Source organism: Lytechinus variegatus, chromosome 2, assembly GCF_018143015.1.
Source record: "Lytechinus variegatus isolate NC3 chromosome 2, Lvar_3.0, whole genome shotgun sequence".
Classification (NCBI taxonomy): Eukaryota; Metazoa; Echinodermata; class Echinoidea; order Temnopleuroida; family Toxopneustidae; genus Lytechinus; species Lytechinus variegatus.
This window is the reverse complement of record NC_054741.1, coordinates 60,746,444-60,767,449: the sequence shown is the minus strand read 5'-3', so window position 1 is coordinate 60,767,449 and position 21,006 is coordinate 60,746,444. Positions and strand designations below refer to the sequence as shown.

Below are 21,006 nucleotides of genomic sequence, written 5' to 3'. Positions count from 1 at the left end.
GAGGCATTATACAACACAAATACATGTAGTGATTATTCTTATTTGTGCAATACTGAAAACGCTGTTATTTTCAGGGGATTAAATTTTTGCCTTGGCGGCTTCATTACATATTCATGGGTTCTTAAATTTGCGCTGCACACTCCATAATAACAATGTCACTTCCTTCTTGCCCATATGTGAATGGTTTTGATTAAAATTTCAGCAACAAAATTGTATTTTCTGATCATAATTCTAGCTCTAGGGCGGCATAATTCAGCATTGTTTTGATCTAATCATGAGCTTTTGTGACATTTAGTGCAACTTTTCTTTGCGGGGCGGACATAGGTGAAGGCAAAACAGGGCGCTGCTAGCTGCTGGCCTGGTAAGGACGGCTGAGCACTGGGTAAGTCCCGGGGATTACGGCTATTCAAAGTGCATCCAACGTCTTCTCAAAAACTAAACAGATCTAAACACTCACCAATCAAACAACAAAAGCAATTTATAATTCAACCAAAATCATAATTTAAATACCGATCTGCAACTGTTAAAAAAATGATCGCCTTGCTTTTGAACAAATTCTCGCAATGCATATGAATTTGGAGCTCAAGCTTACTTGCGTAAATGCACTCTCTTTAGGTCAAATTATGCAATCTCTTTGCCAAAATGATACACGCAATTGAACCGCGGTTCAAACTTGCATTAGAATAGTTTAATTCGTGCTCGCCGATCTTGCCGCGAAATACGCGAAAATTTCCACACCGCCAAAATTTCCACTTTTACAGTAGTGCGATAATTGGAATTGGTGAAGGAAAAAGACTTTATTCATCTCAGCTAATGCCTTGTTGAAAAGACAATCTTTCTTTCATCTCAAGCAAAATCTCACACCATCGCATCTCATGCATATTTGCTATTTGGACATAATAAAGCATACATATCAACATTGAAATCAATCGTAAATCTTTTTGTTAGGGAACCGAGGTAGTGATTTTGAATACTGGAGTAAACTGTCTCTATGTGATTATGAAACGTTGTTGCAAGGTATCTAAGAACTGGCATTTGCAGTAAAAGAATCAATCATGATAATAATTTTATACTTGCTTACTTACTCACTTTATCAGACAAAGTCTGCAATTGCTATACAGTAAAATGCAGAATGATTTCCTTGGCTTTAGCAGAGCTGCCATAACATCCGCTGTGTTTCAAAGAATAAATTCCTGCCAGGTACCTACGAATCGGTCTGTCTATCTTATCTAATCTCTCTTTATTTTTTTGTCCAACTTTGTTTATACTTTTACAGATTTTAACCGGACCCGATCTAAAACAGCATACCATCCAAAAACAACCAATATTCTCAACATCCGTCAATAGCCAATCAAAATCCAAGATTCCATTGAAATGACCGTTGGTAGCAGAGTGACCATCAAACAACAGTTTTTATGCAATACCACCCTGAACTCTGATTTGACTTCAGTCCAACCCACTCACCCGTGAGTGGTATCTGTGGTATTTAGTGGAGCGTTGTGGCCCAGTGGATTAGTCTTCGGACTTTGAAACAGAGGGTTGTGGGTTCGAATCCCAGCCATGCCGTAATTTGCTTCAGCAAGAAATTTGTCCACATTGTGCTGCACTTGACCCAGGTGAGGCAAATGGGTACCTGGCAGGAATTTATTCCTTGAAATGCCACCATGCTGTAAAAGGCTGCAGGGATAAAGCCAGGGTAATAATATCCAATGAAGCGCATAGGGACGCATTTGGCAGTGATATGCGCTATATAAGCATGTTGGTATTATTATTATTATTATTATCTGCCTATCTAAATCATTTTCCGATGACAGTTTAGCCTGCTAGTTATCTTTATCCCTCTGTCTAATGATAGCTTCAACAGCCATCCACTCCGTCAAGATTTGACTTCAGTCCCATCTACTAACCTGTGAGTGGTATCTGCCCCTCTGAACTTTTTTTCCAATGACAGTTTAACCTGCTGGTTATCTTTATGCCTCTGTCTAATGATAGCTTCAACAGCCATCCACTCCGTCAAGATTTGACTTCAGTCCCATCTACTCACCTGTGAGTGGTATCTGCCCTTCTGAACTATTTTCCGATGACAGTTTAGCCTGCTGGTTACATGTATCTTTATCCCTCTGTCTAATGATAGCTTCAACAGCCATCCATTCTGCCAAGATTTGACTACAGTCCCATCTACTCACCTGTGAGTGGTATCTGCCCCTCTGAACTTTTTTTCCAATGACAGTTTAGCCTGATGGTTATCTTTATCCCTCTGTCTAATGATAGCTTCAACAGCCATCAACTCCGCCAAGATTTGACTTCAGTCCCATCTACTCACCTGTGAGTGGTATCTGCCCCTCTGAACTATTTTCCGATGACAGTTTAGCCTGCTGGTTATCTTTATCCCTCTGTCTAATGATAGCTTCAACAGCCATCCACTCAGCCAAGATCTGCTCGTAATTCAGCCTGACGCCCTCATCGACGCCGCCACGCTCCTCTTCCGTCGAGTTTAACTTGTAGTGACCCAGTAGGTAGGGCCAGACCTAAAAAGAAATAAAGGGAATAACATTTGAAACAGAGAAAAGAATCACCAAAAAATATTTGCTAAGCATTGCAAGTTAAGTGGTGATCCAGTTACATGTAGAAGTTGCAAATCCATCCAAAGATCACTGGTGCAAGTCATGCCCTATCCGCAATTAAGTTCAGACCCTAAGCTCCAAAACTGCCCTTACCAACGGAATACAATGACAAAGCCATACTGAACCATTCATCTCTCCTCAACAAGGTACACCACCTCCCTACTCATTTCTTTCAATCAGTCTTGACTGAAGATTATATCGACACATTCTCCACTCCTTGTTGAGTAGTCAGCCAGTTGCCAAGTTGTCAACAATGTTAAGAAACTACATTTTTTATCATATCCTACAAGCTAACCATTTCACAGCCGGTTGGAGGGTGGCAAATTCACATCAATGTCTCACCACATAATACTGGTGCCAAATGAACTCCATGGTGACAAATCAGGTTCAACATAAAATCTGACCCTAAACTGAACCCTAACCATTATTCTAATCCTCTCAGTATTCTGAACCCACCCAAAAAATCAGATTACTAACTCCTTTTTTTCACCCTATATTTTCAGAAAAATTAATGGAGGCGAAGTTGTCTGAGGAGAATTTTTTAGAGGGGTAACTGTTGCACTAAGTAGCATGTCAAGTCGTTACCAACATAAATCCAACCAGAGATAACAAAACAAGGGGCTAAATCTCACCTCTCTCCTAATCTCATGGTCCATACCACCAAAATAAATTAACCTCATGACCTCCGCCTCGTCGATGTCCTCCTCCGAGTTGAAGAGCTCCGCCCACTTCTCACAGGTCAGTCCCAACGAGGCTTCTTCTGTCATCTCCTTGGTGATGATGACTGGATGAACCAAGCCGGATAAATGGGTTCGGACGGTACGAAGGTGTCTGCAATGGGCCAACCCTGAAAGAAAAAAAAACAGGATGATGTTCATGCATCATAAAAAAACTGAAGTCATAGAATGTCGATTATTCAAACTCCTAACAAGACTTAATGGTCATTTGGCAAAAAACTTTATGTAAAAGATTCCATCTTTAGTCTTAATCTAATGAAGATCTGACTCATCAAGTCTTTCCTTTTGTGTCCAACATCCATGCATGTGAAATAGATAGTGGCCATGATTTGGCCAATCTCAGAGCCCTTTTATTTGCAGCCACTGAAACTTGTGAAGTAATTCTGTTAAAAGATATCATCACTGCACACAATTCATGGCTGTTTCAGTACAAGAATAGATCAGAAATCCACTTCAGCTGATGGGGAATACAAATTATTGAGCATCAAATTGAACACGAGAAAAGGCCATCAGAGATACATAAATGTGTGGGTAATTACAAACAGATCTATGCAAGACAACTAAGATGTATCATCCAATAGGATTGTGAAACGCAAAATACTTTCATTAAAGCAACAAATAAATGTTTCCCGAGTACCATTCTAGAACTACCCTTGGATACTTACAGCCATAGAATGCTCTTGATATAATCTGTCTTCTCATTGTATCACAAAGAATTCTGATCGATGATCTGTTTCATTTAGACAATACAAGAAAGGAAGATACAAAGAAATAAAAAGTAAATCTCTTTTTAAAAATGTATGTACTCTGAACTGCCTACTATATCTAACAAGTACTCCATGATTCACTTATATTTCTGAAAATGTTATTTATTTTTACCCTTACAATTTAAAAATATAAAACTGAATTTTAATTCTTGCCTTCTATTTTTCTTATGGTTTAATTTAACCTATCACGCATAACCCAGGGCTTAAATAAGTCAAAGGCTATTTAAGGCTATTCACTTCATTTGGATACCCTACTGACCGACCACATTGCCCATCACTTTTACCTTGGAGATTTTTGCACTCTTTTATAGGGTAGAGACGTTATTATAAGCTACTGATATTGATTGCAGGAATACCCGATTTTTTTATAAATACACAAAATAATAGTATATTATTGCATGCAAAACCAATGAAATGTGGAAGTAATTTAAGTAATTTCCTTTCATTTTATCGTTGTTGGGCTGTTATAAATCTTGTATCTTAAAATCATAAACATTTTGAGGAAAGATAAGAGAAAACTGTATTTTAGAGTTAGTGACATATTAACGGTTATATTCTTTACCTAGAAAGATTATTCTACATGAATTAGGAGACTGTTTTCAGGCAAAACAAGGTTGTCATAATTGCCATAACCCTAAAACGCATTTATTTTCTGAGCTATCCCCAATATTTGAAATTGAGATTCAACTTTTAAACAGCCCACTATCCAAACACAATTCATATTATGTTTCAAACGCTACTATATATCTATAAGCTATCTAATCTGCCGATTTGAATAAAAACAAAACAAGTAAAAGGTTTAATAAACTACAGCAACTTACAAACTATATAAGCACAATAATATACCAAAGACAGGACTGTTCACATCACACAAACTACCATCAACTCATCTCCTAATTAATATGACATGCTCTGAACAGACTGGGAGTGTGAATTAACAAGCATGTATTTGCAAATCATTACTTCAATGAAACATGCTTACTGGATGACTAAAACCATGTTCTTATTTTCTGAGTCAATGAATCATAATTCATTTTCAACATTTTCTGTTAGATATGATTTCAAGTGAATAAATGGTCATAATTTCATTCTTCTTTTTTTTTTAAATAAAAGGACAGATTTACTTAAAGAAGATGATCATATTTGAGAATCAGAACAAATTCTTACAACATTTTGATCTGGATAATGAATAACCCCAAAAAGTCTCTGGAAGACTTTGACAGCTTTTTGCAGGTCAAAAATAGTTTCATTTTCCCAAACAGAGCATGTCAAATTTAATAAGTCCTACTGGAAAAGAGCATGCTCACATTCTCCTAATATATACAAGGTAATACGCATTAAACAAAAACACATATACATCCACTAAAAAACAAACATACAAAAGCAAAGTTATAATGTATTTTGCTTTGAAAATAAATACATTTTGAAACACTTTGAAATACAATAATAATAATATTAATATGCAACATTTATATCACGCTTAATACAATGTTTCAAAGTGCTGCATACTACTACCCTGGCTCTAGCACTGCTACCCTGATTAGGAGCTCGAGAATTCAAGGAATTCCTTCATATCAGGTACCCATTTACTAAAATAATGTATGGTTTTCCTAGTTCACTTGTTTTTATTTTTTGGGTTATGTCAATCAATACTTTCATATGTTAATTGTTGCATATCACTGAAAATATTTATTAATCTACAGTGGTTACTGTATTAATGAAGGGGAAAACGGTGTACTTCTTCAATTGAATTTAATTTGAAGATGATGTCTTATTCCAACTATAGCTTGTCAATATGTGGGACATTTGTAAATTTTTTTCATAATTTGTATTCTCAAGTATTTGAGGGTGCAGTACAAATTGGGAAATGGCTAAAATAAATGAAAATCAATAGCATTATGTCAGATATAATGCCTACAGACAAGCTACAAGATTCAGCTGGCTGAAAGTATATGACTGTTTTATACTTTCTTGATATTTTATGCGGAAAAGCTTTAATTTGTATTTTATTGTTCAAATCTCTCAAATTATACTGAGACTTGTCACTACTGTAGATCTACAACAAAAATATCAAAGATCAATTGCAGATCTAATATATCGATGCTGACTGGTTGAAAGTAGATACATTTGTATAGTTAGTGTGTGTAACAGCAATCTTGATTGAACATTGCTACGAAGTGATCGATTGCATACCTTTGTGTCACAGGGCCAGGGTGTTTTTTCATATTAAAGTTACGTACAATTTAACATAGGACTAATGACCATTTCTTGTGCCATAATCAGATTCTCAATAATTTGCAGTGCCTTCAGCTAAAGTTGAAATCCGATATTTTGAGATAACGTTTGGAGGTTAACAAGCAATTGACTAGAAATTTCATTTGGCAAGATTTGGTAAGGATAATAGAAGATCAGTTTCGGATCCAGCAGGGTTCATTACACTGCTATGTCAGTGCCAGTATTGTTTGTGCACCATATTCAGCCCCTTATAACTACCATGTCTTTGGGGTATATAAATTAGCATGACAAGATTCACCAGTCGCGTGTGAAGTAGCACAAAACTCACAAACAGCTTTATGAAACCGCCCCCCTGGTGTGCAAAATAGCAGGCAATGACAGGCACGCTTGCCATCAAAGGTCCACCTAAAATCGACTATATAAACAAAATAGTAGTAATAATAACTACATTCAATGAATGAATATCTACACACAAACACACAACTATAAAAGATAAAGAGATTCTGAGCATGCTATCTTCACAGTTTGGACAAAGACAAGATAAAAATGGTAGCTTGGTGGTGGTGTGGAGCGGTCCTAACCCTTGATACTGGTCCCACCTGCTGGTAATGGCTGCCAGCTCGGCCGAGGTGGGCGAGACCGGGGAGTACGGGATGGCAGGGGGAAGCTGGACAGGGGACGGGGAGGAACTGGTGGGACTCTGGGCCACCTCCTGCTGCCGGATCAGGGCGTGCCGGGGGCCCATATCCCGGGCCGTCCAGGGGAACGCCGTGTTGTGGTGTCTGCTGCCTCCGTTGCGGATCGGCAGGATGCTCGCTTCCTCAGGAACTGTGAAGATGTCAAAAAGTGGAGGAGCAGAGCAACAGAAGATGAGAAGAATTCTAGTTTGTTATTTCATAGATTAAAAATGGTACATGTTATTATGTTCTTGAGTATGACTTACACCAAATATCAAATTTATATTACATCAAAAATTTTCAGTGTACTTCTCCACAGGACTGCCATATTTTTGGAGTTTTATTAACATTCAAGTCTACATTTTGATGTAGACAAGACACCATGCAAGAAGCCATATTTTCTTTCGATTGTAATTTTCCATGGACACATCTTGCTTGAGAATAAGCATTCTGGGCCGAGTAGCGCAATTCCTAGAGCTTGAATACAATGATGATCATTAGGATTGATCACATTGATAATCACATGCAATCAAGCATACAAATCAAATGATCAATTGCTCAGTTTTGTGATACAGACCCCAGGCAGGAGAACACTTACTAAATTCTGGCCTGAAGCTTGTGATGATTCTGAAGACGTAGTCCGTGGCTTCGTCACCTTCAAAGATCTGGGTGCCGTCCTGGGAGGAGGCGACGCCCAATCCCGAGCTCTTGGAGCTCTTCCTCCGCAGCTTGGGAAGGACCTTGCCTTTACCCCTCTGGGACCAGAGAGGGGGGTCCAGCTGACCCCGGGGTAGGAGACCATTCTCAAGACAGGTGAGGAACGCCAGGAGGTGGCCCCCCTTAGGGAAGTGGATGGGTGGATACTGAACCCCATCTTGTCCTACCAAGACTAGGGTACCCCCACTATCCGCTGTGAACACGGGTGGGAAAGACAACAGGAGAAGGGGGGTAATGGAAAAGGAGAGGAAATGAAGGAGTAAGGTTGATCAGAACATAATGAGTGAAGGAAAGAGATAGATGGACAGAAAGACAAGGGGTAGCAAGAGACAGAAAAGACAAGAGATAGAGGGAGTGATAGAAAGTGAGCGAGAGAGGGAGAAAGAAAGAAAAAAATAGGCAGATGGGTGGGAATAACAGGGAGAAACATGAAGAGAGAAACAAATGAAGAAAAGACAAAAAGTGAGGGCAGTAAATAAAGGTGTGAGTTAAAATGAGAGAGAAAGAGAGGGGGGGGAAGGGAGCAAAAAAAGAAAAGGACATAAATTACATGTATACAGTTATTGGAACAACAAGTATCTAATGATCCTGATAACAATCCCAGACAGACAGGAACCTGGCTATCGTTTCATGCCATGCTCTGTCAGAGATTTTTGCTGACAACAGTTAAAAGCAAATGGCTAGGAGCTAATATGTCAAATGGAAATCACTGATAAAGTGATTGATAAAAAAAACCCTGTTAATAGTAGCACTACCATTATCAATGAAAATGTAACAAATAAATGACAGAGCCTCATGATAAATAATGCTCAATATATCTGCTCTTTTTCACACTGAAGAACTTCAATTTTTGAAACAATTTCTTATAATTTTTTAAAATGAAGTTGTTCATATGGAGTGTTGATATGACACGTATTTCACTGCATGAAAATAGGTTGGGACAAACCAAAAATGCGCTGAAACCATGCAGGCACAAGTAACCCTGGATTTCCCGTGGCAACACTATGCATACCCTTTCCCAACAGAGTAAGGCCAGCCCCTCAGCAGAATTTAAACACCCCTTTGCATGGCAAAAAAAGCAAAAAATTATTTCACATTGAGATCGGTATTTATAAAGATGATGGGAAAAGAAAAAGATATATAGAATTGGATGTTTCCTTTTTGTGTGTTTGTTTTTACTATACTTACGTTGCTGATGACAATGAAGATAAACAATGTCCTCTACATTTACTGTGACAGCATAATCCCAATAGATACTGAAGTGATAAGAATAAAAAGAGAATGAAAAGAAAGAAAAAAATATATATGTACGTCAGCAAAAATCACCTTGAAATGTATGGTAACAGCTACTTCAATGAAAGTCAAGTATAAAAATGTGCAAGTAATGTAATTATACATTAGGGGAGGGGTGTTTCACAAGCCTGGTTAATAATTGCACTTAGAATTGCATTACGAGTCACCACATTGGTCAGATGTTGCTCATTTGATATGCCGTACTATACCATGTATAAAACAACAAGATTACACATTATTATTCATTCATGTGTTGGCATTAATGCATGACTTTCAGTCAGACTGGACTATTTGCGAAACACCCATCTGATAAATGTATTAATTGGTTAATTAATACATTTATTATTAAATAGAGGATGTTTGGTATGAAGTTAATTAAGGGAGAAGGTAAAACAAATTAATCTTAACAACATCAACATCATCACCATAATCACCACCATAATCATCATCATCATCATCATCATCATCATCATCATGATCATCGTCATCATCATTGTTATCATTTTCATCATGATCATCATGATCATTATCATCACCACCACCATCATCAATCATCATCATCATTGTCACCATCATCAATCATCTCCATACATCTTGATCATCATGATAATCATGATCATCATGATCATCACGATCATCATCACCATCAATCATCATCATGCATAATCATTAATCTTACTGTAATCATCCCATTGTGATGTAATACGGCATATTAAGGCAATGAAACCCTGTGTTAAATAAAAGGAACACAGCTCATTCAAAATGGGTGCTCTGGTACATATACATGTATATCCCTCACTCTCACTCTGTGCATTATGATTTTAGAGCTTTTTCTAAAAGAAAAGGTTAAAGCCATAAAAGTTAGGAGATAATGACAATGATGGAGATAGAAATATGAACAGTTTTTAGCATGCACTTTACTTTGATGTGATAAAGGTCAATGACGTATATATGGTTTAACAGAGAGTATCGCTTAAACTGAATTTCAGGGGAGGAAAAACATGACAAGTGGAATGCCTCTGGCCGTCTCACCTGCATCACGCGGTTCAATATAGCAGCAGTGCTGACTTTGAATACTACTCTAACTCGCACAAGATGTTCAGCGATACATGGTTACTCTTATGTCCACTTTTTATGAACTAGACCAATAAACTTACAGAGATATGATGGTTATTCAACAAAAACCCCAACATGGCCAAAGTTCATTGACCTTACATGACCTGTGACCTTGATCATGTGACCTGAAACTCGCACAGGATGTTCAGTGATACTTGATTACTCTTATGTACAAGTTTCATGAATCAGATCCATAAACTTTCAAAGTTATGATGGTAATTCAACAGATACACCCAGTTCGGCCAAAGTTCATTGACCTTTGACCTTGGTCATGTGACCTGAAACGCGCACAGGATGTTCAGAGATACTTGATTACTATAATGTCCAAGTTTAATGAACTAGACCAATAAACTTTCAAAGTTATGATGGTAATTCAACAGATACCCCCATTCGGCCAAAGTTCATTGACCCTAAATGACCTTTGACCTTGATCATGTGACCTGAAACTCGCACAGGATGTTCAGTGATACTTGATTACTCTTATGTACAAGTTTCATGAATCAGATCCATAAACTTTCAAAGTTATGATGGTAATTCAACAGATACACCCAGTTCGGCCAAAGTTCATTGACCTTTGACCTTGGTCATGTGACCTGAAACGCGCACAGGATGTTCAGTGATGCTTGATTACTATTATGTCCAAGTTTCATGAATCAGATCCATAAACTTTCAAAGTTATGATGGGAATTCAACAGATATCTGCAATTCGGCCAAAGTTCATTGACCCTAAATGACCTTTGACCTTGGTCATGTGACGTGAAACTCGTGCAGGATGTTCAGCGATACTTGATTAACCTTATGTCCAAGTTTCATGAACTAGGTCCATATATTTTCTAAGTTATGATGACATTTCAAAAACTTAACCTCAGGTTAAGATTTCGATGTTGATCCCTCCAACATGGTCTAAGTTCATTGACCCTAAATGACCTTTGACCTTGGTCATGTGACATGAAACTCTAATAGGATGTTCAGTAATACTTGATTAACCTTATGGCCAAGTTTTATTAACTAGGTCCATATACTTTCTAAGTTATGACGTCATTTCAAAAACTTAACCTCAGGTTAAGATTTGATGTTGACGCCGCCGCCGCCGTCGGAAAAGCGGCGCCTATAGTCTCACTCTGCTTCGCAGGTGAGACAAAAACTGCTACATTAACAAACTTTTAGATATAAATACAATCTGAATATTACAAAATATAACACCAAAACATGGACCGTTTCCAACCAAATTTGGGTTGTGGATAATTTACATCTTGCTCCGCTGACATACATGTATGGGATCGGAAAAAAAAATGAAATAAAAAGAAGTGACTTAATTGCTCCTAAACATACATTGATACACTTCAAATACTGTATAGAAATCACGTATCAGTAACATGATTCATGATATTATAATATCAGCATTTGTTCGTGTGCAAACACTATTTTCTGATTGAACTTGCGTCATCCATATTATGATGCATCTGGAAGTTTAATTCACAATTTAAACAACCCTTCATTAAATCTTATATCTATCCATAATATGATCACAAAATATCATAACATCTTACTTTATATTGTACAATACATGTAGGTCATCGGTTCTTTATCAGTACATCTTTATTAAGATGAGCATCAATTATGACAGATACGGGCTTGCAGACAACAATGTATGACGTAAATACAGCCGTCATGTCTTGACATAAACTGTTCTACAGTGACATTGATGTACATTTCAATAACATTCTGAGGCATTTCGTGATGGATAGGTTTTTCAAAGACATAACAATTCTGAGTAGCACAAATAAGAGGAAATTTAATGAAAAAGATGATCATCAAACATACATGTACGTATGTTAAATCATAATTTGTTTTCATTATCTAACATTGTACATACATCAAGGACTTCTTAAACACAGGTACAATGGCTATAAATGGAATTGATGTCAAATACATCGTATTTACATAAAGACAAGAAATCAGAATACATTATCATCACAAGAAGGATGTTTGAACAATATTGGCAATTTTTACTGTAAAAAATGTGAAACAAGTATTGCATGACACCAATCTTTTTGGCTCCACTCTTACTCTCTATCTCATTACCTCACCCTCTGCCTATCTTTCTTACTCCCCCCCCCCCTCCTCCCCCACTCTCTCTCTCTCAACATCTCTCTCACCTCTTCTTGAAAATCCATATTAAAAAAAATCTGTCCTTTATAAACCATTTAGAAATAACTCTCTAAAAGTAAACATCAATTAGAGGTAAGAAATGTCATGCCACTGAAAGCAAAACTTGCTATCATTAACCCATTGCAAACTGAATTATGCTATTCCTATCCACTTTCAAAAGTACCACCTGGTTTCATGGCTCAACAGTTTAATGATATATACTTTCAAATTCATCTTATTTCTCTTTCACTCACAATTTTTAGGCCTTAAATTTTGACATTTTTAGGGCAAACACTTCCCATACATTTATATTTCAGTGCAAATTTATGGGAAAAATTAAAAAAAGGAATGCAAAGGTGGAATTGGGGCCATGATCAAAAAAGCATACAAGACCATGGATGGCTTTTGATAAGCTCTTTAGCTCTTCTTTAGATGGTATCATATTGTCCAAATTCTATGAAAAATCAATGCAAGACATGATTCGATAATCCACTGACCTTTTTTTTTTGTAAAATAATTCAAACGATCACTCATTAACCGACACAGTCTATGCAATTCTTATCATCCTCCTAGTCCCCACATAGATACACACAGTTCTTTACACATCGCATGAAAATAAATGTCAACGGTTCCTCACAAGAGTGGTTCTTTACAACACCCACACACACAACATTCAATGTTTAAACTTTGCATATTTTACCAACCTCTACATAAATTTTGCTATAAAAAAACATTACCACTTGTATTGGAAATTTACAACATTCATCAATAAATGTAGTAATTTCCTTCTAGATGACAAACTAATTTAACATCAAAAGCACCAACTCTCTCACTACTGAACAATCAAATTTTATAAAGGATTTAAAAAAAAATAGGAACGGCTTTCCTTGCATGATATCAGTACGTCATGACCTTACAGGGTTTTCACATCAAGATGAATGATTCTAATTAGTTGACTACAAGAATGAATTCTAATTAAGGACACTAACAAAGAGAGTAGAGATGATACTACATCCTCTTATAGCCTGTAATGCCACAATAACTGTAAAATATGACAAATCAAGAAATATGCCAAGTGCCCATGATTCTAAAAGAATGCTGCAGGGGAGAGGATGATTTCAAAATTTCTAGCTGATTTTTTTTTTCAAAGGGTAGTATAAGCATATTGAATGATAATTATAATCATAATAGAGATATCAATATGATATCAACATGATATCTAATTCATATGGCATCTTTTCACTGTTTGATATTATAATGCCATATCCCCATTGATAACACTCCACTTGCTGTTGTGATATGCTGCTTTGAATATTATCATATTATCTACAACTTCACATTTGTAAAAAGCAAAACCAAGAGGTCCAGTTATATGTAACTAGTGAAATCATGCATAATAGCTTGAAACATATTGAAACATAGAATAGACCATGTTAATGTTATTAAGTGTTAACATACCGGGTATCCAAACTTTTCCCAAACACTATTATAATAAGGTTAAGGTGCAGTTTCAGTAAATAAAGTATGCTAAATATATGTTAAGTGTATGTGAAAACTATGACAATATTACGAACTGTCTGATTAATATTTGTCTCGCACTGAATAAAAGTGAAAGCAAACATATGTGTGGTCAATTGTTAGGTTTGTGCAAATATTAAGCTGGAAATATTGCCTGGCAAGAGTCAGAAGAGGGTTAACTGCTGTCAATTGGATTTATTATTAATTTTCTCAAGGAATAATGAAAAAAGCTTAATGGAAAAGCAGTTCATGTTAATGCTGCTTGAATACAATTGGCAATTATCATATTAATAACCATGTAACATTTATATAGTGCTTTTGTTTCTTAGTGGTGGCAATATACATGACTTTCGTATTGAAGTCTAGTGTAAAAGCATGTGAGGATAAGAATGCATAGTGCTAAGCTTTTAAGGAATATGAAATAGGAGCCATATTTATGAAATGCTTAATAATCACATGTGCAAGGCATAACTTGCTGAGAGAACTATCATGCACTTTTGCTGTGTTTAATGCTACGCTAGAAACAAATGTATTACTGTAAACGATGTTATTTTCGCGGGATTAATTTTTCGCGCTTGCGGCTTCAAAACATATTCGCGGGGTTTTAAATTCGCACTGCACACTCCATGATCACACTTTCTTCTTGCCATCTGTGAATGGTTTTAATTAAAATTTCAGCAACGAAATTGTAATTTCTGATCATAATTTTAGCCGTAGGGCGGCATAATTCAGCATTGTTTTTATCTAATCATGAGCTTTTGTGACATTTAGCGCAACTTTTCTTTGCGGGGCGGACATCGGGAAAAACAAAACAGAGGCGCTGCTAGGCTGCTATGGACGGCCGAGCACCGGGTAAGGATCGGGGGATTACGGTAATTCAAAGCATGGGATCAATCAACAAACAAACACGGGCGATCGACCCAACGTCTTCTCAAAAACTAAACAGATCTAAAAACTCACCAATCAAACAGCAAAAGCAATTTATATTTCAACCAAAATCACAATTTAAATACCGACCGATCTGTGACTGTTAAAAAAATGATCGCATTGCTTTTAGAACGAATTCTCGCGATGCACATGCATGATATTGGAGCTCAAGCTTGCTTGCATAAATGCCGCCCTCTTTAGATCAAATTATACAATCTCTTTGCCAATACGATACACGCAATTGAACCGCGGTTCAAAACTTGCATTAAAATAGATGCTCATAAATTCGCGCTCACCGATCTTGCCGCGAAATGCGCGAAAATTTCCACACCGCGAATATTTCCACTTTTACAGTAGTGCATGTACTAAAAAAAGACCTGTTTGCGGGTCCATGATTGTCATTCAGAATGGCATTTATAGTCGTGTAAGATCGGTGTTTCAAAATATAATTCTGTGTGAATTTATTTGCCATATGCATTCAAACATTGATCAAAACAAATTAGGATAACGCATTTCAAATTTTTCAGAACACTTATAATGATGCAAAGATATTGAGCATAGACATATCCTAAAACTATTAAAAACAAATATATTGTGAATAATAATTAGGAGACAATTACAGTATAAGTGTCTCCTATTTATCTACATCTACTCTACACTATGGAGAAAATAAGTAAATACTCATACTACTTTTGAACAGGAGGATGAATAGGATACTCTCTTTCTATATCTATTTAAATAGAGAATTTCAGAGAAGAAATCAATATCAAGTAAATAAATATAAATGAAAAAAAAGTTAGAGTTAGACTTCCATTCACCACTCCCGAAACATTAAAATTATACCACCAAAAGTTGCCTTTGTAGAAAATGGTGCTTTAGACATCCATACCCATCACCAATATAATTTCTACCATGCAGAAATCTTAACCAGAGAAAAATGGGACATTTCAGAGTGCAGGAGGAATGTTGTAATAAGTTAGGAAGTGAACCCCCAAACCACCAAATAACAAACTTTTTCCAATGAGTAAGGTACCTCCACCAAATGATAAATTTGAAGATTCTTATCAGAATATTATGGCCCGAATTCAAAAAGATGGTTTTGAAACCCACGATTGAGTCCAAGGTTTATGCAGATTTACTGTATATATTACGCTTATTTTACCGCGTATATTAAAAAATGATCTATGCTGATGCCCATTTTTGTCACAGTGTGCCAAATTGAGGCCTGATGTCGTGGTTATCCATGCTATTTTATTCACGAGTCCACTATTTTGAATTAATGAGTCCACTCTTCAAACAGTGGACTCATGAACAAAATAGCGTATCTAACCATGGTAACAGGTGTCAATTTGATGCACTGTGACAAAAGCATGCATCAGCATTGGACATTTTTTATACAAGCACCCGATACGTGCTGACTTAAGCGTAATTTATACAGGAAATCTGCATGAACCATGGATTCAACCGTGGGTTTTCAAAATCATCTTTGTTAATTCATGCCTATAAATCTAAGATATAATATACCCCAAATCTTGTTTGTTTTACAGACATACTCACATTTTTCTTCTTCCATTCCTTAATCTCATGACGAGAGAATCAAAATGCCTATAAATTACGGAAGCAGGGGTGAAGGGATATACACAGCACATTTAAAATAACGGCAACAACCATAAGAACACTTCATTGCACTGGCACCTTCTACAACATGCACGGGGAGGGGGATAACGAGGGGGGAGGGGGATAACGAGGGGGGAGGGGGATAAGGAGGGGGAAGAGGGAGAGAGGAGGGATAATCTGGTACAAGCCTCAAATCAAACTGTTAGATCTCAGTAGATCTAAATAGATAATTCTTTATGCACCCTGAGTACTCTACAGAGAGGATCCGGTGCTTAATTATAAGTCACATATATATATCGTTAGTTTTATTAATTCAACCCAGATGCACTTATATTTTTCTTCTCCTTCAGTTGAAGAATGATGATGGAGTAATACCAGACACAGTGATTTCTTTAGCTTTCTTTATCACAACAGGTAGAAAAGACAACACTTTCCCAACAAGCTGCTGTACAAACAAACTTTGAAAATTTCATGGGGCATGTCTTCAACCAGTATCCATCCATCCACCCCCCCCCTCCATTGCCGCCTTTGGGTAAAGCCATCAATTCTGCCAAGAGAATGACATTGAATTTATTCAAAGGGAAATAACCCAAACTCATCAATGATAAATGATTGTCTGACTGATAAATCCATGCAAAGAAAAATTATTTAAATCGCACAGTCGACTGTAACTGTTAAGTAAGTGGCAAACAATGTTTGAAAATGATCAATTGCCCGTACTTTAAGATACAGTAGCCCGACATAATATTCATCAAGTAACTACCCGTATATTGAATTCTGTAATTGTATAGAACCCCTATTCCAGTAGGCAACGGGTTCTTGTATCGAGGGGGAGGGGGTGGGGGGGTGGGGAGGAGTTTAAAAGATTATAACCCAATCAAAGTCGAGAGACAATTATTTCTGACTCAACAACCCCCCCCTCCCCCTCCCCATAGCCCTCTCCGCATGATTCAAGGGGTTCATATCTAATGGTGATAGAAGGGATCAAAATATTCAAAATGCACATTATTCTATCATTTGACTTAGCTACATTCTCCAATGTTATTGGCTTATGTGCTATTTTTTTTTGTTAAATGACATCTAATTTGTCAAAAACACACATCTTCCATTGTTTCTGCACTACTGCTGCAGAGACAATTCTGCAATTTTTGAAAGATGCAAGCACACTTCAAATATTTGACTATCATCTACTATAAACAGCACATCAAATCACAGAAAAAGAGGAGGGAAAACACACAATATGGTTTTTCAAGCAAATAAAAACAAATATTTGATTATAATCAAGGGTGACTCCAGGATTTTCCGGGGGGGGGGGGGGTTGTAGAGAAAAAAATTTAGCAAGACAAAACATTCCCAATTAATGTTGATGTATGTCAGGAAATATTTGACAAGCAAAAAGGGGTGTCCTCACTTGAGATATACATGACGTTTTCGACCGACAAATATGGTTCTCAAAGGGGGGGGGGGCAAAGGCTGTATGTGCCCCACCTGGATTCACCACTGTATATAATAAACAAAATAATTTTGCAAATCAAAATGAAGCGACGGTGGTACAATACAACTGCACGCTGGTAATTCCACAGTACAAAACATACTTGAAAGTTACTTTTCTCTATTTAGACAAGAATTTACGTACGCAAATTCGCCTCTAAATTTCAAATTGAAAGTTTCCAATGATAGCATGTCTCCTTTTTGAATCGTGCACAATGTGTCTATGCAAATAAGGGGCACTATGCGCAGACGTGACATATCCTTTTTGTGAACTTCACAAAAAGCTTAAATTTGCCCTGATCAAAACCAGAGTTGAAACACACGATGCTTCGCTCATTAGGCTGCCCTAATTTTCTCCTTAGAGAGCGTTCCATATAAGGAACAATCATTACCAACTCATGAAACCCTTAAAGCTCCCCTGTGGCTGCCAAATAAGTGAAACTGTACCGAGGATGACACACAAGATCTTGCTTTTCTCCATCCAAAGCTTATACATGTAAATTTCCTCACTTTCTAAAATTTGGAACGTTAAGTACATTTGACAACCATGGAAAATCAATCAATATGCATGATTATTTTTCTTCTGGTACCCTTCATAACTAGTCTCATTTATCCTGCATTATCTTGTCCCGCAATGGTGATTTTCTTCTAGTCTAGCTCATAGGCAATGACAAACAATGATAAATATTCTACCAGATAGACTTGTTAAATTTTTACGAGCTGATTTAATTTAATTGAAAGATCAGACACAAATATACGTAACCATGATGATTGTCCAACTGCAAGGAAGTAATATGTCAGAAATATAAATTTAATCATCAAGCCATTCCGTAATACTGCCTGCTTCGAGTGAATTCTACTTTTTCTGACACAAAAAGGCAACAACACTCCTTTGATTTAGAATTGATAAAGATTGTTTTAACGTGTTCAGGATATGCACTGAGAATAGCCTGAACATATGGTGAAATTCAAATGAATTTTGTTGGTGTGGACCAAAAAAAATATTGACAGAATTCACCAGCTACAGTCTAAAAATAGGTGTCTTTTATGGCTCCCACCTTTACCTCTTCGAATAAATTTACTGCTTTGCTGAATGTCACGAGTCTGCTCTCATTTTACTCCCCTTGCACATATTCCTTTCTCTTCCAACTTTATCCCTTAGGCAAATTCAATAAGGTTGAAATGAAAACCATCTATTATAATATTTTATTTTTCAAGGGCTGTTTTCTCTCTTCTTTCTTTTTTTAATGTGTGGTATCAAGCCCTCCCATTAGAAAAAAAAACCTGTTCATGATCGTGTATTAAAGGGGAATGAAACATTTGGAACAAGTAGGCTTGTGTCGAAACAGAAAAATCAAAGAATAAGAACAAAGAAAGTTTGAAAAAAAATCGGACAAATAATGAAAGTTATGAGCATTTGAATATTGCAATCTCTAATGCTATGGAGATCCTCCCATTGGCAACGCGACAAGGATGTGTGATGTCACTGATGAACAACTTTCCCTTTGATGGACTATGAAATACCCTGAAAATGTGTCTTTTTGCTTTTCCGTATGGTGATACAAACTCTTTATCCATGATGTATTCTTTAGAAATCTGTATTACATGCCCTCCTATAGAAAGAATACATGTTCTACTGATAGATGTAATAAAAGAGGCAATTTAAGTGAAATATATACTAAAGTAATGGGGAGAGTTGTTCAAGAGTGTCGCATTGCCAATGTGAGGATCTCCATAGCATTAGTGATTGCAATATTCAAAAGCTCATAACTTTCTCATTACTTGTCCGATTTTTCTCAAACTTTCGTTGATCTGTTTCTTTGATTTTTCTGTTTTCACACAAGCTATCTTGGTCCAAAGGTTTCATTCTCCTTTAACAATTCTGTATTATCATAGCACCAGTTGACAACACATCCCGTGTTTTAACAATTCTGTATTATCATAGCACCAGTTGACAACACATCCCGTGTTTTAACAATTCTGTATTATCATAGCACCAGTTGACAACACATCCCGTGTTTTAACAATTCTGTATTATCATAGCACCAGTTGACGACACATCCCGTGTTTTAACAATTCTGTATTATCATAGCACCAGTTGACAACACATCCCATGTTTTAACAATTCTGTATTATCATAGCACCAGTTGACAACACATCCCGTGTTTTAACAATTCTGTATTATCATAGCACCAGTTGACAACACATCCCGTGTTTTAACAATTCTGTATTATCATAGCACCAGTTGACAACACATCCCGTGTTTTAACAATTCTGTATTATCATAGCACCAGTTGACAACACATCCCATGTTTTAACAATTCTGTATTATCATAGCACCAGTTGACAACACATCCCGTGTTTTAACAATTCTGTATTATCATAGCACCAGTTGACAACACATCCCATGTTTTAACAATTCTGTATTATCATAGCACCAGTTGACGACACATCCCGTGTTTTAACAATTCTGTATTATCATAGCACCAGTTGACGACACATCCCATGTTTTAACAATTCTGTATTATCATAGCACCAGTTGACAACACATCCCGTGTTTTAACAATTCTGTATTATCATAGCACCAGTTGACAACACATCCCATGTTTTAACAATTCTGTATTATCATAGCACCAGTTGACAACACATCCCGTGTTTTAACAATTCTGTATTATCATAGCACCAGTTGACAACACATCCCGTGTTTTAACAATTCTGTATTATCATAGCACCAGTTGACGACACATCCCGTGTTTTAACAATTCTGTATTATCATAGCACCAGTTGACGACACATCCCGTGTTTTAACAATTCTGTATTATCATAGCACCAGTTGACAACACATCCTGTGTTTTAACAATTCTGTATTATCATAGCACCAGTTGACAACACATCCTGTGTTTTAACAATTCTGTATTATCATAGCACCAGTTGACAACACATCCCGTGTTTTAACAATTCTGTATTATCATAGCACCAGTTGACAACACATCCCGTGTTTTAACAATTCTGTATTATCATAGCACCAGTTGACAACACATCCCGTGTTTTAACAATTCTGTATTATCATAGCACCAGTTGACAACACATCCCGTGTTTTAACAATTCTGTATTATCATAGCACCAGTTGACAACA

General features: G+C 36.7%; 1 protein-coding gene across 3 annotated transcripts in view; it reads right to left on the bottom strand.

Moving 5' to 3' along the window:
• The window catches only part of LOC121408532 (small G protein signaling modulator 2-like), a 107,750-nt gene that overhangs the window by 25,223 nt on the left and 61,521 nt on the right, over positions 1-21,006 (bottom strand). The window contains exons 10-16 of one of the 3 annotated variants that reach the window (XM_041600019.1): positions 16,320-16,367; positions 8,946-9,013; positions 7,639-7,950; positions 6,945-7,191; positions 4,027-4,091; positions 3,257-3,471; positions 2,324-2,528 (exon numbers count right to left, since the gene is read on the bottom strand). In XM_041600019.1, the coding sequence (XP_041455953.1) occupies positions 2,324-2,528; positions 3,257-3,471; positions 4,027-4,091; positions 6,945-7,191; positions 7,639-7,950; positions 8,946-9,013; positions 16,320-16,367 (1,160 nt within the window). The remainder of the gene's footprint in view (positions 1-2,323; positions 2,529-3,256; positions 3,472-4,026; positions 4,092-6,944; positions 7,192-7,638; positions 7,951-8,945; positions 9,014-16,319; positions 16,368-21,006) is intronic. The other 2 variants (XM_041600021.1, XM_041600022.1) reach the window with 2 other exon arrangements.